This window comes from Nothobranchius furzeri, chromosome 3, assembly GCF_043380555.1.
Source record: "Nothobranchius furzeri strain GRZ-AD chromosome 3, NfurGRZ-RIMD1, whole genome shotgun sequence".
In the NCBI taxonomy this organism is placed as follows: Eukaryota; Metazoa; Chordata; class Actinopteri; order Cyprinodontiformes; family Nothobranchiidae; genus Nothobranchius; species Nothobranchius furzeri.
This window is the reverse complement of record NC_091743.1, coordinates 5,311,947-5,338,270: the sequence shown is the minus strand read 5'-3', so window position 1 is coordinate 5,338,270 and position 26,324 is coordinate 5,311,947. Positions and strand designations below refer to the sequence as shown.

General features: G+C 41.4%; 2 protein-coding genes across 4 annotated transcripts in view; one reads left to right on the top strand and one right to left on the bottom strand.

Moving 5' to 3' along the window:
- Positions 1-26,324, bottom strand: part of LOC107385971 (cytosolic 10-formyltetrahydrofolate dehydrogenase) — an 80,809-nt gene that overhangs the window by 33,591 nt on the left and 20,894 nt on the right. For all 3 annotated transcript variants that reach the window (XM_070549135.1, XM_070549136.1, XM_070549137.1), the window contains 5 exons: positions 8,041-8,166; positions 7,851-7,942; positions 3,697-3,844; positions 3,485-3,604; positions 288-415 (listed from right to left, as the gene is read on the bottom strand). In XM_070549135.1, coding sequence (XP_070405236.1) covers positions 288-415; positions 3,485-3,604; positions 3,697-3,844; positions 7,851-7,942; positions 8,041-8,166 — 614 coding nt within the window. The remainder of the gene's footprint in view (positions 1-287; positions 416-3,484; positions 3,605-3,696; positions 3,845-7,850; positions 7,943-8,040; positions 8,167-26,324) is intronic.
- Positions 14,154-25,991, top strand: LOC107372923 (zinc finger protein 679). The gene is made up of 2 exons (XM_054734294.2): positions 14,154-14,441; positions 24,839-25,991. The coding sequence occupies exons 1-2, from the start codon at positions 14,237-14,239 to the stop codon at positions 25,570-25,572; spliced, it is 939 nt and encodes a 312-aa protein (XP_054590269.1). The 5' UTR covers positions 14,154-14,236; the 3' UTR covers positions 25,573-25,991.

Genomic DNA, 26,324 nt, shown 5'->3' with positions numbered 1-26,324 from the left:
AGCAGATTAGTTTTTTGCTATTTGTTTAAACAGAATAAAAATGATTTTAGATTGACACCATTCCAACATTAAAACTACCCAATGGATCGCCAGGGCAGTGAGTACAACCAAAATGCTAACCGCTAGCTGAATGACTATACAGTTTGAAGGGTAAGCGTCACGGACAACGTGGGAAAATAATCCTCCCCAGCTGTCTTTTCTCCGTGTGTGTGTGTGTGTGTGTGTGTGTGTGTGTGTGTGTGTGTGTGTGTGTGTGTGTGTGTGTGTGTGTGTGTGTCTGCCCTTACTTGTAGATGAGTCGACCTCGGTCTCTTGGGTTCATCTTGCCCCACTCTCCCTCTTCAAATGCCTCTTTAGCAGCAGCCACTGCCTTGTTAACATCACTTGTCTGGGCTAGGGACACATCACATATCACCTGAAAGAATGACAGATAAATCCTACAATAATTAGTAAACACTTTACAAAAATGCATGTAAACATCTAAGTTTAGCCGAGCTATGGCTTGCATGAGGACTCCCCTTCAGCAAGTGACAAGGCCATGAAAGTGGTCCTCTGATAATCTCATCACCACAAGACTCTGCATGAATCCGGCATGTTAATCAGTACAGTACCTACCGATGTGCTGCAGCGTTGTTGCTATCCTGCTTCTTTCTACATCTGCTTCACTCCCACCAGTGTTTTCCTACTTACTTGTGTGACGCCACAGGCTAACTGGAAAAAGTCAACATGAAAGGGCGCAGCTACTTGCAGATTACAGTAATGTGAGTAAATGTAATTAGTTACTTTCCACCTCTGCTAAGCAGGGAGGCCCAGATTTCCCTCTCCCCAGCCACCTGGGCCAGCTCCTGGATTTGGGGGTCCTCTGCCATTCCTTCTGTCAGGTTGGATGGTGATCGTGAGTGGACAGCCACTTTTAGGTCTCTCCAAAGATGCTCAAGTGGCTTTAAGTCAGGGCTCTTGCTGTTGAGTTGTCATGAAGCTACTCCTTTGTTATTTTAGCTTTTGAGGGCGACGGTGGCACAGAAGTTAAGAGCTCGACCCGTAATCAAAAGGTTGCAGGTTCGAGCCCCGCTCAGTCTGTCGCTGTTGTTGTGTCCTTGGGCAAGACACTTAACCCACGCTGCCTGCTGGTGGTGGTCGGAGGGACCGGTGGCGCCAGTGCTCGGCAGCCTCGCCTCTGTCAGTGCACCCCAGGGTAGCTGTGGCTACATCGTAGCTCATCCCCACCAGTGTGTGCATGTGTGTGTGAATGGGTGAATGACTGATTGTGTTGTAAAACCCCCTGGGGGGGTTCCAGGGTTCTAGAAGGCGCTATATCAAATGCAGGCTATTTGCCATTTAGTTGTGTGTTTACTGTCATTGACATGTTGGACGGCAAACCTTCAGCCCAATCTGAGTTCCAGAGCACTCTGGAGAAGGTTCTTGTCCAAGATATCCCTGTACTTGTCCGCATTCATCGTTCCCTCGATTGTTACCAGTCATCCTGCCCCTACAGCTGAAAAACACCCCCCACAGCATGATGCTGTCACCACCATGCTTCACTGTATGGTCTGTATTGGACAAGTGATGAGCAGTTTCTGGTTATCTCCTCACATTCCGCTTAGAATTAAGGCCAAAAAGGTCTATCTTGGTCTCATCAGACCAGAGAATCTTTTTTCTCACCATCTCTGGGTCCTTCAGGGGTCTTTACCAAACTCCACGCAGGCCTTCATGTGTCTTGCACTGAGGAGAGGCTTCCGATGGACCACTCTGCCACAAAGCCCTGACTGGTGGAGGGCTGCAGTGATGGCTGACTTTCTACAACTGTCTCCCATCTTCTGGCTGCATCTCTGGAGCTCAGCCACAGTGATCTTTGGGTTCTTCTTTACCTCTCTCACCAAGGCTCTTCTCCGCTGGTAGCTCAGTTTGGCTAGTCGGCCTGCTCTAGGAAGGGGAGGAGGGTATCGCTGCAGACCCGGAGACCGCAGATTCAGGCTTGTACTGTTTTTGAGACAGCTCCGCCCACTGTTTGCTAGCCTTCCAAGATGGAGTACGATCGGAGAGTAAGTATAGAAGGTGTGGAACAGTATTTGTTTAATTAGTAAGAAGGAAGAAAACAAAAAACTAAATGAACTATCCAAAGGACCAATAATAATGCAGCTGGGTTTAAAAAATTTTTACTTTAATAAAATGTTTTCAGTTCATCATTGCAAAGTTTCACAGCATTCTGTATTTAAATAATGAGCCTTGTGTGTGTTGGTCCATCAAGGTGGTTGTTATGGAAAAACTTATGTTATTAATTATTGATCATGGACTCAATCAACTGAATGTACACGTATTGCTCTATGCCTCTCTGCAACCCCCCCACCCCCCCCCCACACACACACACACATACACACATTCTTGCATCCATACACACACTGACTCCCTCTCTCACACAATGACCTCACTCCTCCTTTCTTATCTTCCTCTCTATAAATAAAGCCTGTGAGCAGATGTTCGAAGCATTTGCACAGTTATAACTGTTTGACTTGTCTGCTCATTGTCTCCTTCTCTCTTCACCATAGGAAATGGGTTATTGATAAACATATCGATAAAATCCATGACAGTGGTTGATCTAGGGATGTCCAGAACCAGGAAAACTGGAAAAAGTTTTTTTTATTATTTTGTTTCTACAAGCAACTTCAATTAAATAAATATGATAAAAACTTTTGTTATTAAAAGTTATTCAGAAGTTTTCAAATTTGTATTCTGAGAACTACTTCACCGAAGCTTTAACAACGAATAAACTATTTATTTATAAGCTTCACCTATAATTACATATTTTTATATGAAACTGTTAAACAGTAGAAGCTTGAATCTGCAGCAGGCGTGAATCTGAGATGTCCATGTCTGCAGCGATATACTACTGAGGAAGGGTTCTGGTCGTTCCAAACACTTTCCATGTAAGGATTATGGAGGCCACTGTGCTCTTAGGAACCTTAAGTGCAGCAGGGATTTTTTTGTAGCCTTAACCAGATCTGTGCCTTCTCACAATTCTGTCTCAGAGCTCTTCAGGCACTTCCTTTGACCTCATAATTCTCATTTGCTCTGACGTGCATTGTGAGCTGTAAGGTCTTACATAGACAGGTGTGTGGCTTTGCTAATCAAGTCCAATCAGTATAATAAAACACAGCTGGACTCCAATGAAGGTGTAGGACCATCTCAAGGACGATCAGAAGAAATGGAAAGCACCTGAGTTAAATATAAGAGTCACAAGGGTCTGAATAATTAGAACCATGTATAATTTCTGTTTTTTTTTAAAAATCTGAAGAAATTTCTAAAATTCTGTGTTTTTTCTGTCAGTATGGGGTGCTGTGTCTAATTAACGAGGAAAAAAATATTTTAACTGATTTTTTCAAACAGCTGCAATATAAAAGAGTGAAAAATTGACGGGGGTCTGAATAGTTTCCGTACCCGCCGCAGTTATTTGATAAAACTGTGACACGTTATTCAGGGTCCTCACCGTGCCATCAGTGGGGTTAATGGTCTTGTAGGTCTTTCCTCCCTCTGCATCAACAAACTCTCCCTTGATGAAGAGCTGGTGGGGCATCATTACAGTCATTTTGTTAATTTCCTTTTCCACCTGAGAAGTTAAAACATATATGAGGAAAAAGACTCAGCATGATTCTTCTTAGTAGTTGATAACGACTGGTAGCGTGCATTCAAAACACTTACATAGTCAACAATAAGCTCTTCGTCATTGTCCTCCCCTCTGAGCTTCCTGACACACATCTGCATGAAATCCTGGAAGGTGGTGTTCATGTAGACATCTTCATTTTGCAGCTGACAGCTACTGGCACAAAGCTTCACTTCCTCCACAAGCCTGAGAGCAGCAAAGAAAAAAGATTAAAAGCAGAAGCCATTTTTTCAAAAGGTCCTCTCAAGATAAAAATTACAAGGTGCTTCAAAAGAACAATAAATAAAAATTGTAAATTATTTTAAATCATATATCGTAATAGAAATGGGTGAAAAGTCAATTGCTACATTTAAACATGTGAATGAAGAGAGAAATGTTAGAACCAGCATCATGCAAATTCAGGAAGAATCAACAGAATCAGCAGGTGGTCACACCAAAGCTGGTCTGAACAAGTGAGTTGAGTCAAAAGTCACACCAAGATTCCTACGAGAAGCAAGCTGAGAGTGTGTGGCTTTGGGAACCAGCTTGCCTGGGGCACAGATGAGGATCTCAGTCTTATCTTGGTCTAAGCAGGTGTGTAACAGCTGCAGCTTAGACATCTCATGGGGCTTAAAGGAGATGTACAGTTAATAATAATAATAATAATACATTTTATTTAAAAGCGCCTTTCAGGACACCCAAGGTCACTTGACAGAAAACAATAAAATACAATAAAACAACAATAAAACCCAAACAAGAAAAAGCAAAGAGAGAAACAGTTCAATAAAATCTGAGGTTGTAGGCAGATTTAAACATGTATGTTTTGAGTTTTGTTTTGAAAAGGGTAAAACTGCCGATGTTCCTGATGTCTGGGGGGAAGTGAGTTCCAGAGTCGAGGAGCAGAGCGGCTGAAAGCTCTGCTCCCCATGGTAGCGAGACGGGCAGAAGGAACCGCAAGATGGATGGAAGAAGAAGATCTGAGTGAACGGGATGGGGTGTGAATACTTAGAAGGTCTGAGATATATGGAGGAGAGAGGTTGTGGATTGCTTTGAAGGTATGGAGGAGAATTTTGTAGATGGACCTGAATTTAACTGGGAGCCAGTGAAGCTGCTGGAGAACCGGGGTGATGTGGTGAAAGGAAGGGGTTCTGGTGATAATACGGGCTGCTGAATTCTGGACCAGTTGCAGTTTATGAAGGAGTTTGTTGGGGAGACCATAAAGAAGTGAATTGCAATAGTCGAGACGGGAGGTGACGAGGCTGTGGACGAGAATGGCGGCAGTGTGAGGGGTCAGGGAGGGGCGGAGACGGTTTATGGAACGTAGATGGAAGTATGCTGACCGAATTATGTTATTAATGTGAACTTGGAAAGAAAGTGAGCTGTCGAGGATGACACCCAGACTCTTGACGTGAGGGGAGGGGGAGACTATGGCGCTGTCAATAGTTAGAGAAAAGCTGTCAGATTTTGAGATGGTGGATTTAGTGCCAACTAGAGGAAGTTGGATGTCCAGTTGGATGTCACCTGCATAAAGATGGTAGGAGATTCCTTTGAAGGAGCTCAGGATGTGCTGAAGAGGAAGCAGATAGAGGAGGAAGAGCAGAGGCCCCAGCACAGAACCTTGGGGGACACCATGGGTAAGAGAGGTGGTGGAGGATCTAAACTTGGAGACGGCCACAGAGAAAAAAGCTCAAAAAGATAAGAGGAGAACCACTTCAGAGCAGTTCCTGATAGGCCTACCCAGTCTCTCAGCCTCTCCAGTAGCAGGTGATGGTCAACAGTGTCAAAGGCTGCAGTCAGGTCCAGCAGGACCAGAACAGAACAGTCCCCTGCATCACTGTGAGTCAGAAGGTCATTAGAGACCCTAAGAAGAGCTGTTTCAGTAGAATGAGCTCTACGAAAACCTGACTGGAAGCTATCATAGATGTTATGTTCATCATGAGGGGCTGTGAGCTCTTCCAAGATAATGGAGATGAACAGTAGTTTAGAGATGGGTCAAGATTGGGTTTTTTTAAGAAGCGGGTGGATCACAGTGTTCTTAAAGTAAGCAGGGACCTGACCAGAAACCAGAGAAGCAGGAATAATAGAGAGCACGCTGGGACAGATAGATTGAAAGGCATTTTTAAACAAAGAAGAAGGTATTCCTGATGAAGGTCTCTGACCGAAAGCTTGACCAATAAACTCCTACATCGCAGATTGAAGTGTGCAGATTCTCATTTTGTTTAAACAAAGAAGAAGGTAAAATGTTGAAGGGGCATGCAGAGGTCTTTATAGAGTTAACTAGTTTGGTTAACTCAGGCAAAGAAACTGGAGTTATCGGGTTGAAATCATAACAGGCAGAGATAAAGCTGAAGGAGAGATGCTAGATCTAACCTCATTGATCCACAAAGAAAGAAAATAAGATTTCACAGTCTCCATCAGAGTGGATGGAGGCTGTATGGGAAGCCAGAGGGACAATACAATCTTCTCCATCCCCAGTGAGTCGTGGAGGATAGCTGCTTATACTGAGCCAGGATCCTCTGGAGGTTTCTTCCTGTTAAAAGGGAGTTTTCCTCTCCACTGTCGCTGCATGCTTACTTAGTATGAGGATTGCCGTAAAGACTCTGACACTAGTCAGTGACTCGATGCAACCTGCTGGGTTCCTTATATAGGAAACATTTTTACTGATTGGCTGAATGAACTGGGGTCTCATTTATCAAACATGGCGTAGAATCCTTACTAAAGCCGTACTTCAGCTCAGCAAAACAAATGTACTTACACCAAGCAGGTTTGTGATCTATCAAACATGGAGTACGCACAGCTGCACGCAACCTCCGCTTCATAAACCAGAGACTATCTAGAAAGGTTCTCAGCTGCTTTTTAGTTACATCCCGCCCTCACCACGCCCACTTACTGCCATAAATAGTCAATGCAAAGTGCCTTGTGGATCTCATGCATATACATAAGCTGGCTGTTGCAGCGCTCCGCCAATGATATGGCGACCGTAGATCAAGACAGATCAAGGAAGCACAATTTCACAGAAGCAGAAGTTGAGGTACCTGTGGGTGAGGTGGAGAAATGACAGGAAGTGCTTTTGCAAAACAAATAAGAGAAAATCCACGGAGTGGCACAGCGTTGCTGAAGCCGTCAATCTTGTGATTTTTTCAGAAAGATCTGTGGCGGATATTGACAAATCCAATCGGGACTCAATCCCCAGACTCCCGGGTGAAAGTCACACTCGCTAACCAGTCACCCAAACAGAGATCTCCCTTGTACAAGTAGCCAGGGCGCATGATCAATCGGGTCACAGTGACAGGACACACACTGTCACAGACACATGACATTCTGTCTGAAACTGTCCCCCTGCTGATATTCTGCATTCTGTAGTCTGCGCTTTAGGCTGTGTGTGTGTGTGTGTGTGTGTGTGTGTGTGTGTGTGTGTGTGTGTGTGTGTGTGTGTGTGTGTGTGTGTGACTGAGTGTGTGTGTGCGCGTATGGGGGGTCTTGTTCTGTGTGAAAACGAAGCGGTACAAGTGATAATGCTGCAGGAATTCATTATTTCTCCTTCTCAGCAGCAGCACTGCAGGTGCTCTCCATGTCCATAATGTGTGTAAGCCAGGTCCTTAGTCAACTTAAAGTTGCGCACATTTTTCCACTAAGTTTTCTTTCATAAATCCCAAAGTTTGCGTGGAACGTTGCTGACGCAGTTTTCCGACCCCGTTTTGTGCGTAAGCAAGCTTGATAAATGAGGCCCCAGGCCTGTATTGGAATATTTTCTGTGTGAAGGTCCTTGAGATGACTCTTGTCGTGATTTGGCGCTATATAAATAAACTGAATGGAACTGAAAGCTTTGGGATTCCCTTTGCTCTGAGACACCAAGTTGGAAAAGTATGCAACCCTCGTGTTTCTGACTGTGGAGTTAAAGGAGGTCAGAAGATCCATTAGAAGCAGCAGGTGGACGACATGGAGACAAGTCTTCTTCCACAATCAATCAAGTTTCAAAATCAAAATGTCAAACAATTACAAAAGGTTGCAAATAAAGTTTATGTGTGTGTGCAAAAGTAGATGTCCCAATACTGTTGGCCATACAGCAAATGTCCCTATAAAGGAAATCTGATTTTATAAATATGTGAATTTATTGACACCATTCTTTAGTTAATTTAAAATAAATGTAATCATGTGCAAAACAACATTAAACAAGAAAAAAGGTAAAGTAAGAAGAAACTATGTTTGTTACCTGACGACATCCATTGAAGCAGCTCCAGACTTAAAGAAGTCTGTCGAGTCTTCAACCTGGCTCACATTAGTCAGGATGCTCTGCCACACAGCCTGAGAAGACACATGCAAGCTCAGCTCTGCACCGTACGTCTGGCACCAATGTTCCTGACTCTTGAAGTTTTTGCTCTCTTAAAAAAGTGGATCTGTACCTTCATCTTCGTGGCAAAGGTTTCCTCCTCTGCAGTGAGTTTCACAGCAGCACTGCTTCCTGACTGGAAATACCGTGCTGCAGGAATCATTTTTCCATCTTCAAACTGCAGGTTTTTCACCAGAAGCTGCAGAAAGGAAGGAACTACGTTTCAACTATAAAAATAAATTAGATATACGCTACATTCCCAATATGATCTGAGCTGAAGTCTCTTTGCCAAACCAGCACACAGGTATAACTTTTAGCAATATTATTTATCACCTTTCTGAGTGCGCCCCAGGGCAGCTGTGGCTACATTGTAGCTCATCACCATCAGTGTGTGATCGTGTGTGTTAATGGGTGAGTGATACACTGTAGTGTAAAGTGCTTTGGAGTCCTCTGACTCCGAGAGGCGCTATACAAGTGCAGCTCACTTATCATAATACACATTTTGCGATGAAGATCATTTTCATCCTGTTCATGTAACGAGGTATGATTTGTGTAAATCAGTCTCAAAAGTATTATTATTATTGTATGCTGGCAAAAGGAGATCTGAGGCACTCAGGAGATGCAAAAATAAAAGTCTTTATTAGTACATGGCTCAAATGGTTAAAAACTTGAATGCTGACGCGTTTCAGCCCACAGGGCCTCCGTCAGAGCTCTAAATGTCTGTAGGTTCTCTCACTTTCATGTTAAGAAGGCTAATCAGTCACACCTGCTGAAGTTGGGCAGGTAGACAGCATTCTGATTGGATGACCAGTATAACACAAAAAACTGTTTACATCTAAACAATCCTATTGTAAGGATGAATACTTATAAATATTAGATTAGATTTAGAGAATTTGAGAAAAAATGATAAGTAAATATGGTACACAAATGGTAAGAAATCATGAGATTATAAATAAGGAGCAAAATCTAATTCTCCAGTAAGACCTGGGAAATTAGTAGCTTTTAGTGTGTAAATCCAAAATGATTCTCTGTGCAAGAGTTTTTAAGCCCATCTCCTCCTCTAATTGAATGTTTTATATGTTCAATCCCTGTGATTTAAAGAGTTACAGCCTCCATGATTTGTGTCTTTATAATGCACTGCCATAGGATATAGAGGATTACCAGATCTGATTCCATGTTTGTGTTCTGCAAGTCTTGCTTTTAACTTACGTTTAGTTCTCCCAATATAGAAGCAACCACATCTAGGTCTAGTCTGTAGACCACGAACGAAGTGTTACAATTGATAAATGTATTAATGTAAAAAGTACGTCCAGTGAAAACATCAGCAAAACAGTTAGTATTAGTCATGTTGTCACAGTGAACACAATTTCCACATTTATGGTTGCCTTTTCCAGTTGATAACCAGGTTTTTGTTGCTGTGGAGGAAGGTGACTTTGAACAAGTTGATCATTTAATGTTGGGGCTCGTCTGAAGCTGATAGTAGGTAGCCTGGCAAGCCACGCTCCATTGACGGCTCTCGGCTGTGGGGCGGGTTCTACCGTTGTCTTTCAAATGACCTCCGCATTCCACTGGACAATGAATGTGACATACTCTTGTTTCACTCTGTTGCATCATCCCACCCACCAGGCATATAGAGTGCTCTGATTGGCCCACAAAGCAGATAAAGCTCTGTGATTTGTTCACTAAGCAGATAGAGCACTATGATTGGCCCACCATTATGGACCAATCACAGCTCTTTATGTGTTTGAAACCCCTCTAGAGAGCTGTGACTGGCTAGCCAGAGTCCTGGTAGGAGCTACTAAGGTTTCAATGGAGCATGCCTAGACCAAACTTTGCAAAGCAAGAATAACCCTCTTCATGAGTTTTAAACATCCTTTGCAAATTACACGGCAGTACACCCATCATGGCCCTATACGGTACAAGGACAGTTTTAAATTGAATTAAGTCAAAAAATTTGAGTAATCTGGAATTATAGAATAATGGAATTGTATGATCTCTATATCCAGAATTTATAATTATCCTTACCACTCTTTTTTGGAGAACACAAATCTTTAATAAATTAGATTTATAAGTATTGCCCCATACTTCGACACAATATGATAAGTATGGTAGAATCATAGTACAATAAAGTGTGTGTAGTGCTTTCTGTGGTAGAGAATATCTTGTTTTATTTATTATCCCAATGCTTCTGGCTAATTTAGAACACACATATTGTATGTATGGCTTCCAACAGAGCTTATGATCAATCAATATCCCCCAAAACTTAATTTCATACACTCTTTCAATGGCTATTTCATTAACAGTCAAATAGATTTCTTTACTACTTCTTTTATTTCCAAATAACATAAACTTCAACATAACATTCAATTAGAGGAGGAGATGGGCTTAAAAACTCTTGCACAGAGAATCATTTTGGATTTACACACTAAAAGCTACTAATTTCCCAGGTCTTACTGGAGAATTAGATTTTGCTCCTTATTTATAATCTCATGATTTCTTACCATTTGTGTACCATATTTACTTATAATCTTTTCTCAAATTCTCTAAGTGTAATCTAACATTTGTAAGTATTCATCCTTACAATAGGATTGTTTAGATGTTAAAAGTTTTTTTGTGTGTGTTATACTGGTCATCCAATCATAATGCTGTCTACCTGCCCAACTTCAGCAGGTGTCACTGATTAGCCTTCTTAACATGAAAGTGAGAGAACCTACAGACATTTAGAGCTCTGACGGAGGCCCTGTGGGCTGAAACGCGTCAGCATTCATGTTTTTATCTATTTGAGCCATGTACTAATAAAGGCTTTTAATTTTGCATCTCCTGAGTGCCTCAGATCTCCTTTTGCCAACATTTATGTTGATCCCTTGGCTGAAGAGCACCAAGAGCGTACCAGATAAAATTTCTTACACCCCTGCAGCACTTCCAGCATTTTTTCTATTTTTATTATTATTGTATGTTTATTATTAAATGAACTCCACCTCCTGAGGAGGCGTAGGTCCTTCGGAATTCATTCCCAGCTGCTAAAATCCTTTCATCATTCTATTGTTGGCTCTGTTATTCACTCTGCTGGGGTCTGTTGAGGTGCAGGCAGCTCTGACCGAGACAGAAAGAGACTGAACAAGCTAGTTAAGAAAGCTAGCTTGGTGCTGGGCTGCCAACCAGACGTTGAGGAGACGTGTGAAAGGAGGATGTGGGGAAGATGACCTCCATCTTGGAAAACCGCTCTCACCCATCGCATGCCAGTGTGGAGACCATGAACAGCTCCTTCAGAGGCAGACCGCGACATCCAAGATATAAAACAGAACTCTACCAAAGGTAATTTATCCCCACTGCAGTAAAAATGTATAACTCCTCTGTTTAACATTTACTGGGATTATTCTTCTATACGCTAAAATCAAAGCAATATTCAGTATGTGTTCAATTCTCATGTAATACCGGATGTATATTAGTATGTCTGTGTCCCTTATGCTGCAAATTTTGGGAAAAAGAATTTTCCATTTTTTATTTTGTTGTTCTAATTGTTATGGTTACAATAATAGCTAATATATGCTTATTTACCTATGCTTTTGTTTTTTCTTTTTTTCTTAATCTTTTCTCTAAGTGTATGTGCTGCAGATCGTTTAGTTATCAGGCTCCTCTCTTGTGGAACCAGCTCCCAGCTTTAGCCTGTGAGGAAAACCCCTTTTAACACTAGACTTTAAATATTTTTACTTGATAGGGCCCATGGTCAAATTCTGCTGTTAGCCAAGGTTTGGACGAGTGGGGGAGTAGAGAGAGATGGGGTGTACAGTGGACAATACGGTCGGTAAAGACGGCTCTCCCTTGCCCTGCCTCCAACATGCCTCCATCTAAAAGGCCAGGTTGTCCAGAGTAATCTCTGTAGTTATGCTGCTATAGGCTTAGACTGCTGGAGGACACACTGACCATTTTCCACACTCTACTACTTTCTTCCACCTCTTCTTTCAGACTGCATTAATTCCTGCTTTTTCAGCTGTTTACTTTATTTAGTCTCTAAGTGTTTTTCTCCTCAGAAGAAGCTACAATGGTGCTCTGGTGAGCTGCAGTTGTTGCATGGAGGAGCCATCGGCTCGCACACTGCTGTTGAATAACTATAGACTCACAAAAGCTGTTTGCACAGGACCGAAGCATTTGCAAAACGGGATCTGGCACGGCTCCCTGGGGAAGATAAAGGTGGTTTATAAGATCAGACCGTGGCGGTAATGTGGCGCAATCGTGGAAATTTTATAAAAGATTAGGTGATGGCGGCATAAAGGGGGTATGGGGGTGGTCTCTGCGCTGCCGCAGACTTCCATTGGACATAACTTGCTTTTTATTGTGATTGAAGCCGTGATTGTTAAGTTTTTTTTAACAAGTAGCTCCTAAAGGTGTCTGTCCCCATCAGTCCCTGTGCAGTCTCTGGTGATCTGAGCTTCAGCTCTAACAGAGAGGCTTATGGAGCGCTGCGGCGCTCCAGTCTGCCATCTCAGATGATTATGTTCAAAAAGCAAACCTTATTGCCGGTGTTTACTTTTATTTTCAACAAATTTGCCAGCCGGAGCTCAGCAATAACTCCCCACGTCATCATGACATCTGCCTCTGTTGTGCCAGGACGCATACGACAGACAATTACTGCCATATGGCACGTTTATAGACATACCATTGCGATAATATTACGCCGTTTGCCGGTGTCGGTACAGGATCGGCTCGGGGTCCTTCGACTGCCGATGACGTCAAAGTAGTTGATTGGCTGAACATAAAGCTTACAGAAGTGACGTTATCACGTTATGATTTTGATTGGTCAGAACCAGTGTTGGGAGTAATGCGGTACAGAAGTAATTAATTACTGTAATGCATTGCTTTTTGTTGTAATGTGGTAATGTAAGGCATTACAGGAAAGAAAATGGTAATATTTAGTCGGTACAATTGTCAGTGACGCAGTAATTACAATGCATTTTAAACCCAGAATCAAGATGCGTTTCTTAAAAATTCAAATTGCGGGAAACCCGAAGAAAGATCCAGTATCTGCATATATTACGTCATTTATGGACAGCTTTGCAGGCAGAGAGGACGCAGCGGTACCGGCTCAAATACTCCAGCTGCATCCTGCGCGCGGCCGCTGTAACATTCACAAAATCGCTCCACTAAAACAAAATAATTCACTTGCGATCGTTCATATCAGCGCATATTCTCTGGTATTCTGTACTTTTCTGACGTGCTTTGCCTCTGCTGAGTTAATCTGGGCCCCGGTGATTTTAACTCATTGCTGCTGGAGCGCTGCGCATGTGAAGATCCCTTTGGCCGATAGTTAGAAAGTAGGAAGTCTAGGAAACAGTTTTTTCTGGAAGACGGAGAAAACATGCAGCATGCAGGGAGGTTGGAGAGAGAAAGGGCAGGGTTTATTACATAAACAATCCTTCTAAAGAACTGTTTTTAACAGCAGTCCTAGCTCAGACACCACATCACCTTCCACTGGATGTGTCATGAGTTCACCAGGCATCAGATTACCAAACTCATACTGAAGTTGTTTTGTTGAAAGTAACTTAGAGTAATGCACAAGTAGTGTAATGCCTTACATTTTAAAATCAGTAATATTGTAATGTAATGAATAACTTTAAAATGAGGGTAACAAGTAATAAATAATGCATTACAGTTTTGAAGTAACTTGCCCAACACTGGTCAGAACACATTTGCGGTCGTAGTCTTAGCGGTTGTAGTCCTGTAGTCCAAAAATCAACACTTTTTGGAGAAAATATGTTTTGAATTTCTAAAGGAAATGTATAATATAAGCAAATGATAAACGGTGACCCTCAAAAGCTCTTGATGTTGATGAAATGGGGCAAAATAAAATATAAGAACTTTACTGGAAGACACCAAGCAATATTTTGAGTCAAAGACTGCATTTAGATAACAACTAAGGGAATATACAGACGAACTCCACATTAATACAAACAGATGTGGCTTCACATATAAGAACTGTTCTATTGTTTGTCAGTCCGACGTTGGTTTCATGCAGTTTCACATTCTTTACTAAACAAAGATAATATGGTGTTTTATTAACAAATTACAATTATAAAGAAAACATTTAGGTGTTAACAAACAAGAATTTATTAACAAAACTGCTGATGTCTTTCCAAAATGTGTGTGTGAAAGCCGAGTAGATTTGCAGTAATGTGACGTCATCGGCAGTCGAAGGACCAGGGGGCGTCTGTGGGCGGTGGAAACACCTTCAGGAGAAAAGTAACACACACACACACACACTGCTACGAGGGATGATGATGGTTTCACACACACTTGAGTCGTTTAACGGCTTCCTCACTGAAAGACTGACCGCTGTCGCGATGGACATCTACGGGTTCTTTGAAAAGGTGATGGTGGAGAACCAGGAGGAGGTGTACCGGACCCAACAGGAGAACCTACGGCTACAGCGGTTGCTAGATTTAGTCTATAAACCAGAGATACGACTCCACAGAACCGGTGAGTTTCGGTTTACCCGGCTTTATAATGATCAAATCAACTGACCGCAATAGGACAATCCCTGCTAGCTATGGTCGGGACCGACCGGACCGACTAACCAGCGGTAGCTGCCGTTAGCAAAGCAGCACTATCGACATAACACCAGAATGATCTGCCCCAGTGACCCGGGCACAGCTGGTACTGTTTGTGCAGCAAGAACAAATAAACAGGACGTGTCTTTGGTGATTTAGAGCAGCAGCAGGGAGCCCAAGTCTACTTCCGCTGTCGGTACAGGATCTGCTCGGGTGCAAGATCGGCTCGGGGTCCTTCAACTGCCGATGACGTCAAAGTACGGCAAACCCACTCGGACAAAATACGCTACACATCTTTGTACTGTTGGAAAGAATTTAGCAGTTTCGTTGTTAAAATAATGTTTCTTAAGACGTAAGTTTGTGTTTATAATGGTATTTGTAAAATAAAACACTTCATTTATTCATAATGTTGAACTCCTCTTTGAGCACATCCCTAGAAGGATAATAGGTATTAGCAACACCTGTGAAATTGTATTTGCAGGAAAGAAGTGTGACCCATTTATTGAAGTATTTTGTGTTTAGAGTTTTTGACATCCATGCGTAGTTCAGTTACGCTCATAGCTGCTAGCCAAAGCTCTGGAGTTTTCTGGCTTTACTAAAATACCTGTCTGTACTTATTTGATTGATGGTAGTTTTACTTTCTATTAGACTCCAAATGTAATCATTTGGCACGTTTCTAATTCATAATTTGTAATAATGTAATCGGTGATATTAGCATTAGCATTTCTATGGGTTTTTCCACGTATATTAGCATTGCGCTAACCACTCGCTGCCAAATTGCAGCCTTTGCCATTAGAAAATCTCCTTTTGCCACATCGCAATTTAATTGCACATGCAGTTAATCGTTCAGCCCTAATATACATGCAGCTCTATGCTAAAAGTGTATTTTCAAAGAGGTAATGATGGATTTCTTTGTAAAAGTTGTCCATCTTTCCAACAGAAAGATTTGCCTGGACCAACGTAACGTGATAACAACGTAACGTGATTACGTAATTCCGTAAGGTTCATGTTCAGCCAATCAACTACTTAGACGTCATCGGCAGCCGACGGACCCCAAGCCGATCTTGCACCCGAGCAGATCTTGTACCGACACCACATCATGGGTTCCTGGAAGAACGAAAAATGAATGCAAGTCAACGGGGCTAAAAACGCTATTTTCTAATCCGCTTTGCCTTACGCCCTGGATCTCACATGCACTACGATTTAAAGCTATTTCATTTAAAATTAATGATGAGTGTTTTGACCACGCAAGTCACGTACTTTGAGATTTATTAGCTTGTAAAAGTTCGTAATTAGCATGACGTCACCACACAATATCCTCTCCACAAAGTAGCTGCTACTCGCCAAACGACCAGATTTATTGTGGTTCTTTCCTCCTGTGAGAAGTTTCCTGAATTTACAGCCCTTTTCCCGCAGTTTTCGTGTCTGGTTCGATGACGTCACTTTCATGAAGCACATATGTAATCTGGATTTATTTTCACACAAAACCTAAAATTGTGTTTCCCCCGTTCGAAAACAAGCACGTTCTTGGCATCAAAATGTGCCTTTAAAATTCACGGACATTACTTGTGAAATCCATGGCACAAAACAAGCGGAATTAGAAATTAAAGTTTTAGCCCCATTGACTAGCATTCCTTTTTTTTTTTTTTTTTTTTTGAAAAATTTCAAGCATTACAACCGTTATTATGGTACAAATACTACACTAACTAGACAAACAGGGAAAAAAGAGAAAAAACAGACTATGAAATAGGGCTGCAACAACGAATCGATAAATTCGATGAAAATCGATTACTAAAAGCGTTGGCAACGAATTGCGTCATCGATTCGTTGTGTCGCACAACTCTTCCAAAAGCGCCCCCCCCCCCCCCCCCCCCTCCCGCCCGCCGTTGCGCGCAGACCAGAGCAAGTCAGATCAGCGCGAGGGAGAGCCGGCAGATCAGCGCGAGGGAGAGCCGGCAGATCAGCGCGAGGGAGAGCCGCAGATCAGCGTGAGGGAGAGCCGGTACCGGCAGATCAGCGCGAGGGAGAGCCGGCAGACTTGCGCTGCTGCGAACCGGTTCCGCATTGTCGTGCAGCGATCCAGGCAGCTGCTTCCAGCGCATGGTCCATTCTCAAAGTGGCGCAACCAAAAAACTATAATTAGCACACGATCGTTCATGTCTGCACATGTTCTCTACTTTCTGTCTTATTTGTGCCTGAAGCTCGCTACTGCGGAGCTCATCACCTGTGCTGTGGTGATGTCACCTCACGCAGCATCGAAAACGCGCTCTGCGCTTTTCGGTCAGGAGATCCCTTTGATCTGCTCAAAAGTAACTGATGAGGTGAAAAGGTAAGAATCCAGGCAACAGATTTTCTGGAGAATTATGAGGAGATGCAGGAAGATGAGAGACAGACAGGACAGGAAAATAGTTAAATAAAAACAAGAAAACAAAACAAAGTGTTGAAAAGTCAAATATAGGTAGATTTATCTCCACGACACGTTTTTACCAGTAAAAAACAATAAGTTATACACATGTCATATTTATACATCTGATACAATTCAGATCACCTTCAAAACTCAGTCACACACCCAGGGCCGTTTCAAGACATTTTGGGGGCCAAGGCAAAATGCCCCCCCCCCCCCCCCCCATAACTGGGCTCCCCAGAAGCCTCTGTAATTCATGCCCTCTCCAGTAGTGTTAGTTATATGGTGTTTATAAAAGCCCCTCAGACATTACTGACATGTTCTAATATGATCAGATGAAAAACTAAATTATCAGACATGCTGTCTCATCTGCTTCTTTTAAAAACTTGCAAAAAGTAACAAAACCATTTGAAAGCCACTATTTGTGGATTCTCTGAAAGTTTCCATGGAGTGTGTGACAACTTATTTTTTCATTGATCCCATCGTCTAATCTCACAGCTGAAACAAGCATCCTTAATCATCTGTGCACAGGAAGCGTACCGATGCTGTAGTAAAACAAAAGGTATAATAATTTATTATTAATAAAACCTTGTTGCAGCACTAAAGCAGAAAAATGAGATTTTGCAGTAAATATGCTAAATATTTACATATGAATTGTTTTAGAGCCCTTTTATTGGCAGAATCTGATATTAATTTAGTTCTTACAAAAAATGGGTCCCAACATGGTTTGTGTGGCGTTGCCATAGTGTGACGTCATAGGCACAGATCCCCTGTCCTCTTGTTTGGAAATGGAAATATGATCACCCTATTAAACAAACTGTCCACCCGGGCTTTTGCGCTGCACAGAGACGCTTCGCTGCCTACGACTGAATGTCAGTTGAGAGTCAGTCTCATGCAGACTGACCAATGAAGAGAGGGCCTCAAGTTAAGACCCTCTCCTCATTGGTCAGTCCACACGAGGTGGGTCAAAGGTTACTCTGGGCGGGTTACGTGTTGTCAGGCATTCAAGTATTGAGTATATTTACTGCATATTACAGTAAAATATTCTGTATGTGACCACATTATGGTGATCCTTGGGTCGTGATGATGGAGCCCTTGAATATTGTTGCCCAGGGTACAACAAAGTGTTAATCTGGCCCTGGTTCCGCCGTCACATTCCCGCAGAAACTGGTTGATCACACCGGGGCCAGACTACTAGCATGTGGTTTTACAACCACAATGTCCTCAGAAGCAAAAACGCCTTTAAAAGGGAGGGAGGAGTCCTAACTGTTGCTGCAGGCGTGTTGTGTGAGAGTGCAGTTATATACTGGTTAATATATTTTTGGGTTCAGTTGCTTTCATGTGGCCTAATGTGAGTCTATTTGGGATCATTGGAATGATCAGCAGCATTTCTTGATGTGACTTTATGGCAGTTGCCCAGGGCATCATCGCAAGGAGGATGGCATTCATTTACTTTTGTTTTATTTGGTATTTTTTCAGTCAGTTTTGGAAATAGTGATCAATTTTGATTAATTCACAGCCTATGTTTAATTACATTTAAAATAAATGTTAACAGATGAGATCAAACAAAACAGATGAGAATTGCCCTTAAGCTGTTTAACTTGGACCAAGCATTTTAGGTCACAGATAGATGTAGCTTAGGGTCTCTGTCTATACACCTTATAAGACAATTTAGGTGATGGCATGTTGTTTTTCTGCTATTGAACTGTTTTCTAATAATGTTGTGTTAAATAAAGTGAAGGAAGGAGAGAAATAACGTTTCCCTAGCAGTTTTTAAAAATTTCCCCATGTAATCCGATTAATCGATTAATCGTGTCGAGACCCCATCCGATTAATCGATTATCCAAATAATCGTTTGTTGCAGCCCTACTATGAAAAACACCAAATGCGAGTTACATAGTGATATTACATGCATTATAAATAAATACTCATAGTTTTTATGGCTTTCTTATTGGTCGAATCTGTTATTGTACATATAAAAACTTTGAGATCAGCAGCGAATAATTTGTAAAAAGGTTTGGTATTTGTAACTTTGGATTCATGAATGTGGAATTTTGCTAGAAACAGGATCAGATTTATGAAAAAAATCTGAGATGAGTCTTTCACATCAAAATCTGTGATGCCAAACAAAACATTTTCAAAGTACAGTGAAAAGTTCGGTTTGATTTTACACACCAGAGTTGCAATGTCCTTCCAGAAGTTCTGTGAATAGGTACATTTCCATAAAAGATGCATACACGTCTCTGGATGACATTTACGGAAAGAGCAAGATCCATCTATATCTGCTTTATATTTCTGAAGAAAGTGTTTTGTGGGTTAAAATCTGTGAATTAATTTAAAAGACACTTGTTTAACTTTATTAGTTGGAAAAAAATTCTGTGAAAGAGACCAAATTTTGACCCAATTAAGATTCTGTGCGGCTGTGTTCCAGTGTGATACAGAGGATGGACTGGAGACCAAATTTTCTTGAAACAAAGAACGTATTTTGGAATTAGTACCTTTAACATTTGAAAAACAGATCTAACCAACAGTAGTTTGTCTAGGATCAGGAGGACTCGCAGGTTGGGTAGAAGACAAGTCTACACCTTTAAATAACATTATTAAACCAGATGGTACGCATCAATTACAGTACTATACTCTTTTGGAGTAACAGGAACTTTGTAATTGTTAAGAAATTCTGTGTATCCGTATAAAAACCCTTTACTGTTAAACAAGTGATGCACTAGGTTAATACCACTATTAAACTGTCTGCAAAAATATAGATTTGTTATTGTACAGAATAGTAGAAGTGTTCCAGATATAACATTTTTGAGGAGAGAAGTTTATGTTTATGTATTTAGCAGACGCTTTTGTCCAAAGCGACTTACAAGTGATAATCGGCATGTTGCCCTTGAGGCTAACAACAATAACAACAACAACTTCACATAAATCATGGAGAGTAGGGAACAAAGGAATGGACAGTAGAGGGGGGACGGGTGCAGGGAGGGTGCTAGTTCATAAGATGCTCTCTGAAGAGCAGGGTCTTCAGGAGTTTCTTGAAAATTGAAAAGGAAGCCCCTGTTCTGGTAGTGCTTGGTAGGTCATTCCACATTTGTGGAACAATGCATGAAAAGAGTCTGGATTGTCCTGAGCGTGGTGTAGGCACTGCTAGCCGACAATCCTGTGATGACCGGAGCGGCCGGGCCGAGACGTAAGCCTTTGCAAGAGGATTCAGGTAGATGGGAGCCGTACCGTCTCGGACTTTGTATGCTAGTGTTAGCTATTTGAATTTGATGCGTGCTGCTAGCGGTAGCCAGTGGAGCTCAATGAACAGAGGGGTGACGTGTGCTCTTTTTGGCTGATTGAAGACCAGACACGCCGCTGCGTTCTGAACCATTTGAAGAGGTCTCACAGTACAGCCTGGAAGACCAGTTAGAAGGGCACTGCAGTAATCGAGGCGGGAGATGACAGTAGATTGCACCAGGAGCTGGGTGGCATGTTGTGTTAGGTATGGTCTGATCTTTCGTATGTTATACAGCGCAAAGCGGCATGAACGAGCAACAGAGGTAACATGATCTTTAAAGGTCAGGTGTTCATCAATCACAACACCCAGATTTCGAACTGCCTTTGAAGGAGCCAGAGATAGGAAGTCATTTTGGATTGAGATATTGTGCTGTATGGATGGTTTTGCTGGGATGACAACTAGTTCAGTTTTAGAGAGGTTGAGTTGGAGATGGTGGGATTTCATCCATTTTGATATGTCAGAGAGACCGTTTTATATTCGTGCAGAGACAGTGTGGTCGTCCGGTGGAAATGACAGATAGAGCTGGGTGTCATCTGCATAGCAGTGGTAGGAGAAGCCATGTGATCGAATGAGTTGTGCTTATAGATGAGAGACCATGCTAAAAGTACTTGTTGGTGAAAATTAGAAAGTTTAGTAGGTATTTTTGGAATACTATAATTACAGAGAAGGATAAACTCTAGACCACCTAAATGTGAAAAAATGTGCTGTGAAATAAAGTTCCAGATAGCGGTTGGATTCTTAAGGTAATTTTTTATCCATTTAATTTTAAAAGTATTATTAAGGAAGTCGAAATCAATAAAGTTTAGGGCACCTGACTTATCATTATTTTGAACAACGGACTTACGTAAATAATGAGTTTTGTTCTTCCATAGGAAATCAAATAACATCCTGTCAATAGACTTACATATTGACTTATCTACATATAGAGACTGGGCAACATAAGTTAAATGGGACAACCCTTCTGCTTTAGTTAGCAGAACTCTACCTCTCAGGGACAAATCTCTTTGTAGCCAGCTGTTAAAAATCCTTTTTGATTTATTTATGATGGGAGTGAAATTATCTATGCTTCCGTTTCTGCTGTCCATAGAAATATTAATACCTAAGTATGTAACATTATTTTTAACTGTAATGCCGCAAACAGAGGAGTATGGGCACTCATCCACTGGCAATAGTTCACACTTGTTAACATTAAGATATAACCCAGATGCCTTAGTGAAACTTTCAATAGGGCTATAGGAACCTGTGACACATCTTTTAAAAACAGCTGTATCATCAGCCAGTTGACTTATGGAGACAACTCTACCTGCAATACTAATTCCCTGTAACGAGCTGTTCCTAATGTGAATATTTAAAATCTATGCTGCTAACAGAAAAAGATACAGAGACGGAGGGCATCCCTGTCGAACACCCCGTTGAAGAGTAAACCTAGGAGACGTACCAAAAGGCAGTTTAACAGAGCTATTCCCTCCCACATACAGCAATTGTACACTCGTACAGAAAAAATCCCCAAATCCAAACCTCCTAAGTGTAGTTAGCATAAAGGCATGCTCTAATGTATCACATGCTTTATAAAAATCCATAAAGAGAATTAAACTATTGTCAGTTATAAGATCAGGAAAATACAACATGTCTTGTATTAACCTAATGTTATTAGATAAAAGTCTGCTTTTCATAAAACCTGACTGGCATTCATCAATAACGGGATCAATAACTAATTTAATTCTATTACATAAAACAATTACCAATTACTAATACTTTATAATCATTGTTCAACAAAGATATCGGCCGCCAGTTATCTAAAAAGAGCGGGTCTTTTCGTGACGTAGGGACTAAAGTAATAACACCTTGACGTAATGTAGGGGGTAATGATCCTTTCTGAATACTTTCTGTAAAAACCTCAATTAGAAATGGAGCCAATTTGTCTGAAAACGTTTTATAAAATTCTGAGGTAAGACCATCGGAACCTGGAGATTTATTTATTTTCAACTGCCCTAAAGCACTGCTGACTTCTTGAACAGTTATTGGTCTATCACCGAAATCGACGTCACTGTCGAGCAGTTTTTTATTATCAGAAAGGTAATCAAAGAAATCGGTGGCCGACTGTTGACAACCTGGATGTGTAGAGATCAGAAATTAATCAATTTCCCTCTGAGATTAATAAAGTATTTTTGAATTGAATTGAATTGAAGTGTAGAGATTGCTATAAAATTCAGTGCAGAATGCTGCTATTTCTCTGGTTTTCAACAACAGCTCCATTTATGTTAAGTTGTCTAATGGAATTATCCTTTGTTGTTTTTCCAGCCTAAAGAAATATGCTGAGCTCTGCTCGCCTTTCTCCAGCCATGGCCTACGTGATCTGACAAATGCACCTTCAGCTCTCCTTTCATAAATCTTATCCAGTTTAATCTGCATCTTATCAAGTTCCTTCTCATCAATATCTAAGAAAACAGCAGTGTTAGAAGATAGAAGGGAGATCTTTTTAACTACTTCCTCCTCTTCTTTTTTCATTTTTTTTACCAGGTCACTACACTACTGTATTTCTGACAAAATTTTGATATATCATGTTTAAATAGTTCCCAATTGAGGCTAAAACTTTTTTCTTTTAAGGCTTTGTCCCAATAAAATGTAATGAGATTGTTTACTTGTAATTGAACCTCCTCATTTTTAAGAATGTTACTATTAAGCTTCCAGTAGGATGATCTAAAATGATTTATAGCTGGGATTAAAGGGATACTTGTATGTATGGCTTCATGGTCTGAAAGAGGCGAAGGAAGAATGCTTGCAGTTCCATAACTGCAGTCTTTAGAAATAAGCCAGTAATCAATTCTTGATTGTCTTGATAAAGAATTATTGGCCCAGGTACAATCTTTTGTGATGGGTGTGTTTCCCTCCAGATGTCAATGAAGTTAAGTCTATCCATAAGAAATTTTATGAAATTATTTTGAGAGTTATTGTTGTTTCTCGGTGGCCATCTGTCAATCAGGTTATTCAAGATAACATTTAAATCTCCTCCTATAATAACATGACAACTTGGATATTTGGTTAAATAGTATGAGAGTCGTTCTTCTACCTTATCGATTAACACAGAATTTTCAAATAAATTGTGATATTTATAAATATTTACTATTATTATTATAATATATTTTTCTATTTCCACTGTGAGTAGTACCTTCGTTGTCACATTCAGAAATTAAGACTTTTCCATTATATCGATTTTTTAGGATACATACACCAGCCAAACGCTCTGACCCATGGGACAACCATAGATCTGATCCCCACTGTGACCTCCAGAAGTTAAGATTTTGCAAAGTTGAGTGTGATTCTTGAAGAAAGCAAAAATCTGTATTTTGTTGTTTACAGTGTAGAAATATGGCTTTTCTTGTTGGTTTCTCATACCTCTCGCATTTAGAGAAACTATAGACAAAGACATATATATATATATATATAAAGAAAACACAAGAAAAAAGTAAGAACAAGAGTTCGACCCAGTTATTAAAAACTAAGCTGTTAGCCATCTTGTCCACCTCGATCCTAGCGTGGCTGGCTCGTTGTAGCAGTCAAACTTTGGGAGCGAACTGTCCATCTTGTTTCCCCGAGTCTAGTCCAGATTTACCTTGACAAAAATGCTCATCTTCGTCACCATTGTTCTGTTTTGTGAGCTCTGCCCCTGAATCAAATCACAGACACCGATTTAACGTTTCGGCTCACCGCCATCTTTATTGTGTATTTTTCTACCCCTTCCCGCCTGGGGTCTCCACCAATCACATGTCTCCTAATGTGATACGTAATATCTCACTGCCCTTGAACATAACAAGGTGTATATCCATCATGGACGTAACCTTCACTTTAGAAGTGGAGGGGACGGCGGGGGGGGGGGGGGGGGGGGGGGGGGGGATCTTTACAGTATGCTCTAATGGGAAACAGGCTTCAACAAAAACTGTTGTTTTCTGCTTGGTCTTAGAGCTCAACCAGTGTCAATTTAATATCGTGTAATATTGCTTTTGGATGGTAAAAAGTGCAGGGGTCAAAACTTGACTTTGGAAAAAGTGTGGGGCACATGTCCCCCCTGTCCCCCCCCAAAAATTACGTCCATGATATCCATACATAGTTGTAATGGGAGTTGTTATTCATCTAAAGTGCTGCAGGGGTAGTGCGGTGTGTTTACGCTCTGTGACTGGTTTTGGATAATGGAAGAAGAACCCAGCTTGAGTGTACAGCCAACTGTGAAATAAAGGTGACAGCCTGCCGTTCACCACAGTATATATATATATATATATATATATATATCCCATCTCACCCTCTGCGGGTGGTCTCATCCTTCCAAGTTCGGGTCCTCTACCAAAGGCCTGGGAGCTTGAGGGTTCTACACAGTATCTTAGCTGTTACTAGAACTGCAATTTTCTGGACTGAGTCGTCTGATGTTTTTCCTGGGATCTGCTTTAGCCACTCCTCCAGTTTGGGGGTTTCTGCCCCAAGTGCCCCGATGACCATATAAATATATGTAATTTCAACTGAGAGAAGTCGAGACAAAGATCACTGCACCCCATCGGTGTCACCTGTCCGCTATGTTCGCCCCTCCCCACTTTGACTTTGGTACAGGTTTGCTGTTCACAGTTGCATCTCTTTTCTGTCTTTACAGACGCCAAACCTCCATGTGCACCAATGTTTAAAAGAGAAATTCCTACACAGCAGGAGGTGAGCGTGAGCCAGGAGGAGCCGGAGCACTTGGAGGCCAAAGAGGAGCAGAGCGAGGAACTGTGTGACAATAGTATCGACGAGCAAGTATTGACGGAGAACAGTGACGATTCGTTAACAAAGGAACTCGTTAAAACAGTGCAGCAGTTGGAGGATGGTAGAAAGGCAGAGGAATGCAAGGAGCCACAGCAGACCCCTTCAAATGAGCCAGACCTCTCAGAGGGGAAAACGAGCACCACTTTGTATCGCTGCCACATATGCAACTATATATTTACCAAGAAAACTGTGCTGACATGGCATCTCAAGATGCACGAAAGCAAATCTAATGGAGGCAAGCGAAACTTTGGCTGCCACATCTGTGGTAAGGTCATTCCCCGTTTGAGTAACCTGCAGAGCCACATGAGAGTTCACACAGGAGAGAGACCCTACAGCTGCAAGTTTTGTGACAAATGTTTTAAGCTTAAAGGACATATGACTGAACACCTGAGGACTCACACAGGTGAGAAGCCTTTTACCTGCCATGTCTGCAACAAATCCTTCAACAGGGGTTTTACTATGAGAAAGCACGTCTTAGCCAAGCATCAAGAGGAGAGGCCATACAAATGTGATTACTGTTGTGAGTTATTTACCGAGAAGCTGTTGATGAGAAAACATGTAAAAAAAGTTCACGGTGTCTGAGCGTGTAACCAATCACAGCCCGGCCGGAAGCAGATGTCATTAACGGTTGTCCTGACCTAGAATCTGGAAAAGGATGTTTAGAGGTTTCAGAGCATTGATTCTGGCTGTTTTAATAAAAGCTGCATGCTTGAGCTTTTCAAGACTTAAATATTGAACTGTTAAAAAGTTTTCTTTATTAAAAAAGTAGACTTTAGCTATATAAAACTGCTCCTGTATAGTTGAGAAACAGGCTTAGTTAATGAATGGAGCGATTTGTCTATGCTTACAGGTGAAAAAGTGCTTCATTTGCTTAAGTGTTACATTTTTGCTGGACAGTTTATTCATGCATTCATGTACAGAAATGCAAAGACCTGATGCTGTTCGCTGAATTGTGTGAGAATAAAAATATCAGTATGAAGTCCAAGGACTACTTCAAACAAGTTTTTAACTCTTTAGTCTCTTTTAAGCTATTCTCTCTTTTGTTTTTTGGTACATTTCTGTAAAACTGCATCAATTCCCCGTTTTGTGGGCTCGATACACGGGAGGTGACAAAAGACCACGATCAGCGAAATTCGCCGCTTTTATTACCTGACACACGGGAGGCGGCCAGCGGCAAAGCCGTCGACGCGTTCTGTTCCATGGCGAAATTGAAACTTCCGTTGTTTTGATTGGCTGTGGCAGGTTGGAGGGAATTAAGGTTATTTAAGCGGTTCAGAGTAAAAAAAAAAAGTGGTAGATATGATGTTTCACATGGTGCTGCTAGAGTTATGTGA

What these genes read in the sequence shown, in the direction of transcription:
- LOC107372923 (XM_054734294.2), top strand. Translation starts at nt 14,237, where the DNA reads ATGATGATGGTTTCACACACACTTGAGTCGTTTAACGGCTTCCTCACT. An exon ending in GATACGACTCCACAGAACCG is followed by an intron (nt 14,442 to 24,838) that starts GTGAGTTTCGGT and finishes CTGTCTTTACAG; the next exon opens with ACGCCAAACCTCCATGTGCA.